This window comes from Budorcas taxicolor, chromosome 9 (assembly GCF_023091745.1).
Source record: "Budorcas taxicolor isolate Tak-1 chromosome 9, Takin1.1, whole genome shotgun sequence".
Taxonomy (NCBI): Eukaryota; Metazoa; Chordata; class Mammalia; order Artiodactyla; family Bovidae; genus Budorcas; species Budorcas taxicolor.
Window position 1 is genome coordinate 94672424 of NC_068918.1, and position 12828 is coordinate 94685251.

The 12828-nt window shown below is 43.3% G+C and overlaps 1 protein-coding gene across 1 annotated transcript; it reads right to left on the reverse strand.

Moving 5' to 3' along the window:
* Nucleotides 1-513: 513 nt before the first annotated feature.
* On the reverse strand, nucleotides 514-12668 carry DYNLT2 (dynein light chain Tctex-type 2). Its single transcript, XM_052646081.1, has 4 exons — nucleotides 12561-12668; nucleotides 5834-6040; nucleotides 1773-1931; nucleotides 514-624 (listed from the first exon to the last, which is right to left on the reverse strand). The coding sequence occupies exons 1-4, from the start codon at nucleotides 12666-12668 to the stop codon at nucleotides 514-516; spliced, it is 585 nt and encodes a 194-aa protein (XP_052502041.1).
* Between the last annotated feature and the right edge of the window lie 160 nt (nucleotides 12669-12828).

Consider the following 12828-nt stretch of genomic DNA (forward strand, 5'->3'; position numbering starts at 1 on the left):
GAAGAGACAGGAGGCCTGGCGCGCGCAGCCCATGGGGTCGCCAAGAGCCCGACACGGCTGACTGACTGACTGAACAATGAAACAAGAGCGATAATCTCTCCATAATCCACTGTCCGCCTCCACACATACGGCAAAGGCAGATACGTATGCTCCTTATACTTTGGGGCTGCTGCTGCTGCTAAGTCGCTTCAGTTGTGTCTGACTCTGTGCGACCCCACAGATGGCAGCCCACCAGGCTCCCCCGTCCCTGGGATTCTCCAGGCAAGAACACTGGAGTGGGCTGCCATTGCCTTCTCCACTTTGGGGTAATACAGTGTTAATAAATATGATAACTAGTAAGTATAAAGGTAAAAATCCAGCTTTTACTTGTTTGTTGTTAAAAGAATACAATTAAGAAGCTTCAGTTGGAGATATAGGAATATAATCAAAACTACCATGAAGTTCACAAGTCTATGAATTCCCACGTATTTTAGAAAAGTTTAGAAGTGAACACTCTTTGGCCCATGGAACAAGCTATTCACAGTAGAGAGCAAATACTAAGACCAACGCCACGTAAGTTTCAGCCTCATGCTTCGCGGAAACCCAGCTGTCCCACGCCACATCCCAGATCCATCTGCTGGCAATCTAGGACAGAAATGTTCAGAAGGCCCACTTCGGATCAAACAGGTTACAAAGTAATTCTTTAATCTATACAAGTTTGGTTTCTTAGAAGTTGCATCACTCACTGTCTTGGGAGGTTTTATTTTAAAAGTAATTTGTCCAATTCTCCCTCTGCTGAAGACTCCACAGTGATGCTTCCTGGGGCCATCTCTTTACTGGAGAGGGTAAGTTGTCTAACACAGAGACCGACCTGAGCAGGGCATGTCCCGGGGCGGAATAGGAGGCGCACACAGTGCTCCTCTGCTGTCACACTGCATAGCAAGGCTTTATCCTTCCCACCATAGGTTTGCAACCAAAAGTTTGTTAGGGTCTTGTCTTGAAATGAAGAAATGGTACCGATCCTATAAGCAGGCTGTTAGAGAAATCCTAACTCCTTTGCTTCATGTATAAAGCCACACAAAGTCTGACTTTTCTGTGGTGAGCGTCCCCCATCAGGACGTTGAGTCTGCTTTTCCACCCCATGGATATGAACTGACCTTGGGACTCACTGCACAGCTTCCGAGAGGCCCGAGGAGCCTGCTCTCACCTCTGGAATGCTGCGAGGAGCCCTATGTAAGGACACCACTCCTCCTCTGGAGGATGATGGCTTCTGTGCAGGGGAACCAATGGTCACGACTGTGAGCAAGGCTGTCTGGGACCTCTGGGCCAGCTGCATCACAGATGGCCAAAACTGTACCACTTTCTTCTGGTGAGGCCAGAAGAAAGTCCACCCAGCCCATCCAGACTGAGCGGACCCACAGGACAATAGGCAAGCACATGACTGGTGTTGAGAGCTGCTCGCTTCTGGGGTGGGGCTGCCTAAACACACCCCAGTCTCTCTGGCTATCAGTCGAGCCCGTGTTGTCTTTGCACCCCATGTTTTCTCTGCTGGGACTTTCTGCCTGATCTTTAGCACCTCTGGTTCCTTTTTCTTGTTCAGGCATCAGAGGATGACCTCCCCTTCTCGAGACCACCCCAAGGGGCCGCCTGTCCGCCGGGAAGCTCCCCATCCCCTAAGTGTGCAGGTGGGTGTGGCAGACCTCTCCTCCCTGGGAGCCTGGCGACTGTCCTGTGGGCAGCAGCCTTCCCTGGGACCAAGTCCTCCCACCATGCTCCCACGTGGAGGTACTTACATTGATTGCCTGACCCGTCTTTTGAATAAATAATACTTTTATAATGAACTTATAACGGTGGTACCCAAATTCTTTGACTGATGACAGTATTCGGTCTGCTAACTCAAGTGACAAATGAGAAAAGACTTTGTCGTCATATTTGAAATCTTGAAGAGTTTCCTTTAAAAAAAGAAAGATATTTTAATTTTCAAATTTTAAATAAACATTGAAATAGAAAATGTGTCTAATTAATATATGAAGCTTTTGGAAACACACACATATCTCTAACCAAATTATAGTAAATTGTTGATATGCTTACCAATTTATTTCAATAACAATTTTGAAAAAAATTTGGTTTTAAAATTATGTTCAATTGCTCTTCATTAGCAATCCTTAAGCTTAAGTTTTCCTTTACTAGATTACTCTGCCAAACATTTATTAGGGAGACACAAGATTTTTTTTTTTTTTTTTTTTTTGCTGCTCGGCCTGTGGAATCTTAGCTCCCTGACCAGGAACTAAACTCACACGCCCTGCACTGGCAGCACGGAGTCTAAACCACTGGACCTCCACGGAAGTCCCTATCCCTGTCTTCTTGTCTCCCTCACGTAAAGGCCGCTTCTTTCTGACCCTGTCCCTGTGGCTACTCACTCCACTGTTTTTCTCTGTGCCTCCAGAAGAGTGATCCGGAAGTCAAAGACTGCTCCACGTGTTTGAGCCTGAATGAGTGTACGGCTGGGCGCGGGGAGACAGGTGTGGGCCGTGGAACACTGCGTTTCTCTACAGACCACAGTGGACGTGGGCCAGCTGGCAGGCAGGTGGCGCCTGCCTTTGATGAACTGACTCAGACCAACGACAAACTAACCAACGTTCCAGGTTCTAATGGTAACAAATGGATGCCGACCTGCTAATTTTACAGGCAAATAAAACCAGATAAATCACCCATTTTTTTGGCTGTGCTTCCCTTCTAGAAGGCTTTTGGATCTGAACTGGGTCTAGAAGCATTTAGTTCCCTCAGGCATTTAGCTCAATCTTTTGGACACTTAGCAACATCCATTCTCTCTTCTCAGTTTGCCTAAGAGATCCCAGGCTTCATCTATTAATACATACATGTTCCATTTTAACAATTAATGAATAGTTGCTATAGGGAGATACCTACAAGCTCCAGCAGTGTGTATATTATTTCTGTGTCTAGAATGGTGATAATGTTCCTTAAACACAAAGGAAAATCCCTAGCCTCACTGTGACCCCAGCCTTCCTCCTACATATCCAATAAGCTGTTCCAAGCCCCTTATGCTCAATGCAATTCTATAAATGATCAACATAAAAATACAACTTGAAATTCTGCTATACTCAATAAACTTGAACTCAATGTCGTTGGGCCAAGGGAGAGACACACCCAAATGCTTGCTGTTAGGCCACAGGGTTAATAATTATTGTGTTGACTTGAATTTATTTCCAAGCTATGAGCCATAATACAGTTTCTGAATATTATTTGGTTATTATTACTTCAGTTTAGAAATGTATCTATGTCTATGGTGGTGGAGGGAGGTAGGGGAAATGGGTTTCCTAAATATTCTTCTCTATTAACATATTCATTTAAGAATTAACTCTGATACAGTTCAGTTCAGTTCAGTCGCTCAGTCCTGTCCGACTCTTTGCGACCCCATGAATCGCAGCACGCCAGGCCTCCCTGTCCATCACCAACTCCCGGAGTTCACTCAGACTCACGTCCATCGAGTCCATGATGCCATCCAGCCATCTCATCCTCGGTCGTCCCCTTCTCCTCCGGCCCCCAATTCCTCCCAGCATCAGGGTCTTCTCCAATGAGTCAACTCTTCGCATGAGGTGGCCAAAGTACTGGAGTTTCAGCTTTCGCATCATTCCTTCCAAAGAAATCCCAGGGCTGATCTCCTTCAGAATGGACTGGTTGGATCTCCTTGCAGTCCTAGGGACTCTCAAGAGTCTTCTCCAACACCACAATTCAAAAGCATCAATTCTTCAGCGCTCAGCCTTCTTCACAGTCCAACTCTCACATCCACACATGACCACAGGAAAAACCATAGCCTTGACTAGACGGACCTTTGTTGGCAAAGTAACGTCTCTGCTTTTGAATATGCTATCTAGGTTGGTCATAAGTTTTCTTCCAAGGAGTAAGCGTCTTTCAATTTCATGGCTGCAATCACCATCTGCAGTGATTTGGGAGCCCAAAAAGATAAAAGTCTGACACTGTTTCCACATCTATTTCCCATGAAGCGATGGGACCAGATGCCATGATCTTCGTTTTCTGAATGTTGAGCTTCAAGCCAACTTTTTCACTCTCCTCTTTCACTTTCATCAAGAGGCTTTTTAGCTCCTCTTCACTTTCTGCCATAAGGGTGGTGTCATCTGCATATCTGAGGTTATTGATATTTCTCCTGGCAATCTTGATTCCAGCTTGTGTTTCTTCCAGTCCAGCGTTTCTCATGATGTACTCTGCGTATAAGTTAAATAAGCAGGGTGACAACATACAGCCTTGACGTACTCCTTTTCCTATTTGGAACCAGTCTGTTGTTCCATGTCCAGTTCTAACTGTTGCTTCCTGACCTGCATACAGGTTTCTCAAGAGGCAGGTCAGGTGGTCTGGTATGCCCATCTCTTTCAGAATTTTCCACAGTTTATTGTGATCCACACAAAGACTTTGGCATAGTCAATAAAGCAGAAATAGATGTTTTTCTGGAATTCTCTCGCTTTTTCAATGATCCAGCAGATGTTGCCGATTTGATCTCTGGTTCCTCTGCCTTTTCTAAAACCAGCTTGAACATCAGGGAGTTCACGGTTCATGTATTGCTTAAGTCTGGCTTGGAGAATTTTGAGCGTTACTTTACTAGCGTTTGAGTTGAGTGCAATTGTGCGGTAGTTTGAGCATTCTTTGGCATTGCCTTTCTTTGGAATTGGAATGAAAACTGACCTTTTCCAGTCCTGTGGCCACTGCTGAGTTTTCCAAATTTGCTGGCATATTGAGTGCAGCACTTTCACAGCATCATCTTTCAGGATTTGAAAGAGCTCAATTGGAATGCCATCACCTCCACTAGCTTTGTCTGTAGTGATGCTTCCTAAGGCCCAAGGGATGTAAATCAAGGAAATGGCAACCCACTGCAGTATTCTTGCCTGGAGAATCCCACAGACAGAGAAGCCTGGCGAGCTATAGTCCATGGGGTTGCAAACAGTTGGACATGACTAAGCAACTAAGCACACTAGCGCAATTTATACAAAAGAAATTAAATGTATGCTTTCTTCCCAACAGCTAGCTTACATCAGTTGTTACTAAAGGAATGCATTTGCAAATTTGAGGCGGAGGAGGTAATGTTAAACAAGGAGTACTCTTGGAGGGGGATTCGGGCAGTGTAGAATCCCACAGAGGGAACCTGGTCGTCAGAAATCTCCTGGGTGCCTGATGCCCAAAGGTGAAAAGGGGATTCAGCAAAGGTGTCCCCTTAAACAAACATTCTGTAATTTGAAAGTTTTTAATTTGGCCCTTTATTAGGAAAGATGGTGAAGGGGATTCTTTCCATATGAACAATGTAGCCTTCAGACACAAACACTAGTGTAATTAATATTGGTATTACACTATTAACTCTGTAAAATTGAAGAAGCTTTGTTGGACTAGCTGAAAACATGTGCCTGAGTTTCAAACAACTGTCTTAAATGAACTTCAGATTCCAGCTTGATTAATGAAGAAGAAAATCTACACATAAGTTGGGGATTGCCTGTTCTTAGGATGTTCAGTATAGTCATGAATCAGTTTTTCCCACATATTCAATATGGGTTTTATTTTTTACTCATTCCTTCAAATATGGGAGAAACACAGAACCTGCAGGATAAATAATTTACGGATAATTGTTAAATGAAATACAAAAATATTTTTTTGATTTAGCTTTAATCATAGCATCAACATGTAGATTATTCAGAATGACTACAAAGTACTTTCAGAGACAAATGCTACAAAAAAATCAGTCAGTGTAACTATACTGCCGTAAATCTTAACATGGTTTATTAAATCTCCCAAATTAAGACATTGCTATCATATATACCTATCAACCTACCGTTAGTATCTGCTGGACTTTTGTTTCTACTGAATGAGCCTGGAATTTTTTCAAGGGCTCCATTCTATATGAATTAGCAAACTTTAGTTTTGCCAGGGCACTCTTCCATTCTTTACCTAGATCAGCAATTGAGTCATCGAATGGCGGCTCTACGTACTGGACGTCATGAATCGATTCTCTCAGTCTATCTCTTAAAATCTGTGCGTACTGAAAGGAGGAGAGAGACAGAGAGAGGTTGCCATTTAAATTCCATAATGAAGTTTCAGCTCTCAGGACCCTGGGGCAGTGGGGCAGGGCTGACACAAAGCTCGGAAACCCATTGTCACAGGCTTCTATGATTACGTGGTTGCTCAATCCTAGAGTCAATCCTATCAACTTGGACAACGAGAAAAAAATGTAGGTGTCATCTATCTATAGACACAAACACACACAATCACAAATCTGAAGGCACAGATTCAGAACATCCATGGAAGACGCAGAACTAGAAACAAGAGTGGCCTTTGAGAGGGCAACCGAGTGGCTAAAAGAGGGGTATGAGAGGAAAACCTTTCACGCTCGCTACTCCGACACTGGGGCTGCCCTGGTGGCTCAGCGGGTAAAGCATCTGCCCGCAATGTGGGAGACCCGGGTTCAATGCCTGGGCTGCGAAGATCCCCTGGAGAAGGAAACGGCATCCCACTCTAGTACCCTTGCTGGGAAATCCCATGGACAGAGGAGCCTGGTAGGCTACAGTCCATGGGGTCCCAAAGAGTTGGACATGATTGAGCGACTTCACTTTCACTTTTCACTCTGACATTATGAAAATATTATCCTTTACTGCCTTCTTAGAATTTTAATTATTTTATTTTTGAATAAATAATACAATTATTTGTTAACTCATAAGTTTTAATTGAAAAGATAACAAAAGTGGTATATTTGGTATATATGTCATTCCATGCTTTTGACATTCAACATTTATTTGATAACATTCAACCTGCCTTAAAGAACTATTTATTTAGTGGCTACTATGGTTAAGTATGGGGTTCCCAGGTGGCACTGATGGTAAAGAACCTGCCTGCCAATGCAGGAGATGTAAGAAAGACAGGTTCTATCCCTGGGAGGGGAAGATCTCCTGGCGAAGATCTACTGGAATGGCTACCAACTCCAATATTCTTGCCTGGGAAATCCCATGGACAGAGGAGTCTGGTGGGCTACAGTCCATGGGGTCACAAAGAGTTGGACACGACTGAGCAAATAACACTTTTACTTCAGTTAAGAATAGGGGCTTCCCAGGTGGTGCTAGTGGTAAAGAACCTGCCTGCAGATGTGGGAAATATAAGAGATGTGGGTTCGATCCCTGGGTTGGGAAGAGTCAGACACAACTGAAGTGACTTAGCATGCACACACAGTTAAGTACTCTATGCTCTGAAGTTACAGGGGTGAACTTCATTGTAACAACCAGAACTGTTTTACTTGTATTAACTCATAATAAAAAGAGTCTGTGTACATGGAGTTATCCTTCTAGTGCAAAAGGAAGTGAAGTCATTCCGTTGTGTCCGACTCTTTGCGACATCATGGACTGTAGCCTGCTAGGCTCCTCCGTCCTTGAGATTTTCCAGGCAAGATACTGGAGTGGGTTGCCATTTCCTTCTCCAAAATAGTGGTAACTGCTACACAAATAAAATCGTATGACTTGATAAAATTCACCATGAGGGTCTAATTTAGACTGAATAATTGGAGAAGTCTCTTCTGAAATAAAGTTTGGGCTGATGTCTAAAAGCAATGGGAAATAGGCAGGACAAAGTACTTAATATGTTTTGAGAATCAACATGTGTTTGGCATGTATGAATTATTTAGAGTGGGGAAAACAGTAGTAATAGAACAAAGTTTAAAAGGCATCATGTAGGACTAAGTAGAATTTGAAAGGGAAGTTGAAACTCACTCCTAGAACACTGAGGAACCACTGAAGGATCTGAACAGGCGAATGGAATCTGTTCCAGGGATGCCTGTTTATTCCAGGAGTGCAGGACGGCTCAGATGACCTCGATGATGTGATGGCGCACCTGGTGCCAGACATCCTAGAGTGCAAAGTGGGCCTTAGGGAGCATGACTATGGACAAAGCTAGTGGAGGTGATGCAATTCCAGCTGAGCTCTTTCAGATCCTCAAAGATGATGCTGTTCAAGTGCTGCACTAGATATACCAGCACATCTGGGAAACTCAGCAGTGCCACAGAATTGGAAAAGGTCAGTTTTCATCCCAATCCCAAAAAAGGCAATGCCAAAGAATGTTCAAACTACTGCACAACTGCACTCATTGTGACTTTGAGCCAAGTAACACTCAAAATTCTCCAAGCTAGGCTTCAACAGTATGTGAACCAAGAACTTCAGATGGTCAAGCTGGATTTAGAAAAGGCAGAGGAACCAGAGATCAAATTGCCAACATCCTCTCGATCATTGAAAAAGCAAGAGAATTCAAGACAAACATCTACTTCGGCTTCACTGACTATGTTAAAGCCTTTGAATGTGTGAATCACAACAAACTACAAAATTTTTCAAGAGATGGGAATATCAGACCACCTTACCTACCTCCTAAGAAATTTGTATGCAGGTCAAGAAGCAAGTTAGAACCAGACACAGAACAACAGACTGGCTCAAAACTAGGAAAGGATTATGTTAAGGCTGCACACTGTCATCCTGCTTATTTAACTTACATGCAGAGCACATCATACAAAATACTGGGCTGCATGAAGCACACGCTGGAATCAAGATTGCCGGGAGAAACAGCAATAACCTCAGATATGCAGATGACATCACCCTTTTGGCAGAAAGCTAAGAGGAATTAAAGAGCCTCTTGATTAAAGTGAAAGAGGAGAGTGAAAAGCTGGCTTAAAACTCGACACTGAAAAAACTAAGATCACGGCACCCGGTCTCATCACTTCACAGCAAACAGACAGGTAAACAATGGAAACAGTGACAGAGTTTATTTTCTTTGGCTCCAAAATCATTGCAGACGGGGACTGCAGCCATGTAATTAAAAGATGCTTGCTCCTTGCCAGAAAACAAACCTAGATATATTAAAAAGCAAAGACATTACTTTGCTGACAAAGGTCCATCTAGTCAAAGCTATGGTTTTCCCAGTAGTCATGTATGGATGTAAGAACCGGACCATAAAGAAAGCTGGGCAGTGAAGAAGTAATGCTTTTAAACTGTGTTGTTGGAGAAGACTCGAGTCCCTTGGACTGCAAGGAGTTCAAACCAGTCAATCCTAAAGAAAATCAGTCCTGAATCTTTAGAACTGATGCTGAAGCTAAAGGTCGAATTAAAAGACACTCCTTGGAAGGAAAGCTATGACCAACCTAGACAGCATATTCAAAAGCAGAGACATTACTTTGCCAACAAAGGTCCATCTAGTCAAGGCTATGGTTTTCCCAGTGGTCGTGTATGGGTGTGAGAGTTGGACCGTACAGAGAGCTGAGCACCGAAGAACTGATGCTTCTGACCTGTGCTGCTGGAGAAGACTCTTGAGAGTCCCTTGGACTGCAAGGAGATCCAACCAGTCCATCCTAAAGGAGATCCAACCAGTCCATCCTAAAGGAGATCCAACCAGTCCATCCTAAAGGAGATCCAACCAGTCCATCCTAAAGGAGATCGGTTCTGGGTGTTCATTTGAAGGACTGATGTTGAAGCTGAAACTACAATACTTTGGCCACCTGATGCAAAGAACTGACTCATTTGAAAAGACCCTGATGCTGGGAAAGATTGAGGGCGGGAGGAAAAGGGGACGACAGAGGATGAAATGGTTAGATGGCATCACGGACTCAATGGACATGGGTTTGGGTGGACTCCGGGAGTTGGTGATGGACAGAGCGGCCTGGCGTGCTGCAGTTCATGGGGTTGCAAAGAGTCGGACACAACTGAGCAACTGAACTGAACTGAAAAGCTCTAATACTTTGGCCACCTGAGGCAAAGAACTGACTCACTGGGAAAGACCCTGATGCTGGGAAAGACTGAAGGCAGGAGAAGGGGATGACAGAGGATGAGATGGTTGGATGGCATTACCCACTTGATGGACATGAGTTTGAGCAAGCTCCAGGAGCTGGTGATGGACAAGAAGCCTGGGGTGCTGCAGTCCACGGGGTTGTAAAGAGTCGGACAGGACTGAGCGACTGAACTGACTGAAGGATGGCTCAACATCTGCAAAGCAAAGTGATGCAGAAAAAGCTTTGACAAAAATTAATGCCCACTTATGATTAAAGAAAAAAAAAACCACAACTCTGAACAAAGTGGTTAAATAGGGACTATACCTCAACATAATAAATGCTCTATCTCTACATCAAAAGCCTATGGCTAACAGCATACTCATAAAAATACTCATATATTATTTTTTTAAAGTACTGTTGAATTCAGTTTGCAAATATTTTATTGGGGATTTTTCTATCTATGTTCGTCAGGAACACTGGCCTATCATTTTCTTATGGTAAACTTGGCTGGTTTTGTATTAGGGTAATGCTGGCCTTGAAAATTAGTTTGGAAGTATTTCTTTCTATTTTTTGGAAGAGTTTGATAAGGACTGGAATTAATTCTTTTAATATTTGGTAGACCCCACCAGTGAGGCCATCTGGTCCTAGTGTTTTGTTTAAGGGAGGTTTTAGATTACTGATTCCATCTCCTCACTAGTAATCAATCTGTGAATTCAGATTTTCTTTTTCTTCATGATTCAGTCTTGGAAGTTGTATGTTACTAGGAATTTATCCATTTCTTCTAGGCTGCCCGAATAATTGGGACAGTGATTTCTTACAATCTTTTGTATTTCTGTTATATCAATTTTACTTTGTTCTCTTTAATTTCTAATTTTATTGACTTTTCTCTGAAGTCTTGGTCAATTAGTCCCCTCTCCTCACCAGGGACTACAAAGATAATAAAAGTTTTGCCTCAAATTTTCCCATAGATCACTGATGTCTAATTTTTTTTTTTTTGGTTTTCTACTGCCATCTCTAATTCACTAATACTGTTCTACAGTGTCAAATCTGCTGTTGATTCCACTCAGTTTATTTTACATTTTTAACACTATATTAAGATTTTCAAATGTATATAGACAAGTGAGACTAATCAAGTTTTCAATTATCAGTAATTTAAGATTTTGTTATTGTTGGTTGCAAGCAACAGGAACTGATTCTTGTTAACCACATACATAACTAATTGGAAAGACATGACATAGCTCATAGAATGGAAGAGAAGGCTAAAGAACTAGGCACTTCAGGCACTTCACTATGCCACTTTAAATTAATCTCGATCATTTTCCTGAATTATTCCAGGGAGAATTCATCTAATCAGCCTAGTTTTGGTCTCATCCTAAGGATAAAGTTAAGGAGGGTGATTGACAGTCCCACCAAAACTCTAATGGGGAATGAGTTCATTCTCCAAAGGAAAACTGAGGTGCTACTATGAAAGAAAATAAATGGGCACAGGAGAGAGAAAATCAAAAGATACTTATAATGATTAAATTGTGTGTCCTAATTTTTCTTATGCTCAGGATCATGAGAGTTATCAGCTACCTAAAAGTTGGGAATGACAATTAGTAACTCATTGTCCTCAGGCACACTTAATGAGCATTTGCGAAGTCTTTTCTGAGTCTCTTTCCATTTATCCCTCATTTCAAATTTCTGACCTGTAAAAGCTCAGACTTTAGAGACAGCTATAATTAATCACATTCATTATCAAATAAGAACTGCCTTGTCCATGTCCCCTTTTCCCCAGATTCTGGCATGTACCCCAAATGTACCTGTCTGTCGTCCCCTCCTTTTGGATTCAAACTTACTTTTTAAGACTTCAGATCTTTAGTAGACAGTAAGTTTATAAAGGGCAGCTCAAAATAGAAATATTTTCCATTACTGTAGGTGACCTATGGTTACTCAGACTTATATACAATATGGTTTCTGGGAGCATCAGTTTTAAGTCCAACACATTAAGCAGTCAGCCTTGCTGTGCTCACAGTTCTGTGAACGTGCCCTTCTTAGTTTTTCTCCTTGTGTTTCCCTTTCCTCTAAAACGTAGACAGCAAAGAGCAGTCATTAGAACCTGAAATGTTACCAAGACTTTTTTGGGGGTGGTGGTGGGGAGGGAATCAAGATCTTCAAAAATTCTCTCTCCTCCATCCTGTTTCATTAAGTAGGTATGAAAACAGTTACAGACAAGTGGACCAGAAGTCCCAGCTGTATTACTACAATTCTGTACCCTTGGACAAATTATTTTCTCTCTTAAAAGTCTCAATAAAATATGGAGTATCGATCACTAATGGTTTCCAGATTATGGTCACATGGAAATCTGGTGCTATACCACCAATAAAACGGAATGACATTATCCATTAATTTCAGATAGTAAGTTAATGGGCAGAATTACTTTCAATTTAACGTTCTCTTTTTTATGTTCTTCAAATACTGAGACTGCTGCTGTTAACAAAAACTCAAAACCTCTCATTGGTCTGCTTGGTATGTCCAAACACTCTTGTTTTAAGGCACACATACACTGGCTTCTGGTTAGTATCTGCCCCCTGGTTTGAGTAATGACATCAAACACACGAAAATTACGCATTTCTGGAAAAAGCTCCTCTCGGGAAGCCTGAGCTGAGTAAATCTGAAGGGAACTGAAGCAGCTGTTCTGGTCCCCGCAGTGCTCGAGGGTCTACACCACAAAGGCGGGAGAGTCCCGCCGCCCAGAGGGCGGCCCGTGCCCCGTCTTCGCACTCACTGCCTCCTTCTCGAACATGCTAGGCCTCCTCTCTTTGCGAGGCATCACCGACGGCTGCTGAGGGGCCTGCACTGCGGGCGCCTTCGCGCCCCGACCCCGCTTCTCCATCGCGCCCGCACGCCGGGCCGCCTCCACCGCCGCCCTAACGCCGCCTCCGCTTTCTGCGCCAGCGCCCGTCTCGCGCGCGCGTCGCGCCAGCCGGAAATGCGCCTCAGGGAGGGGGCGCGGCGTGCGCGCGTCATCCCTCGGCGTCGCGGCCGGGAGCCGG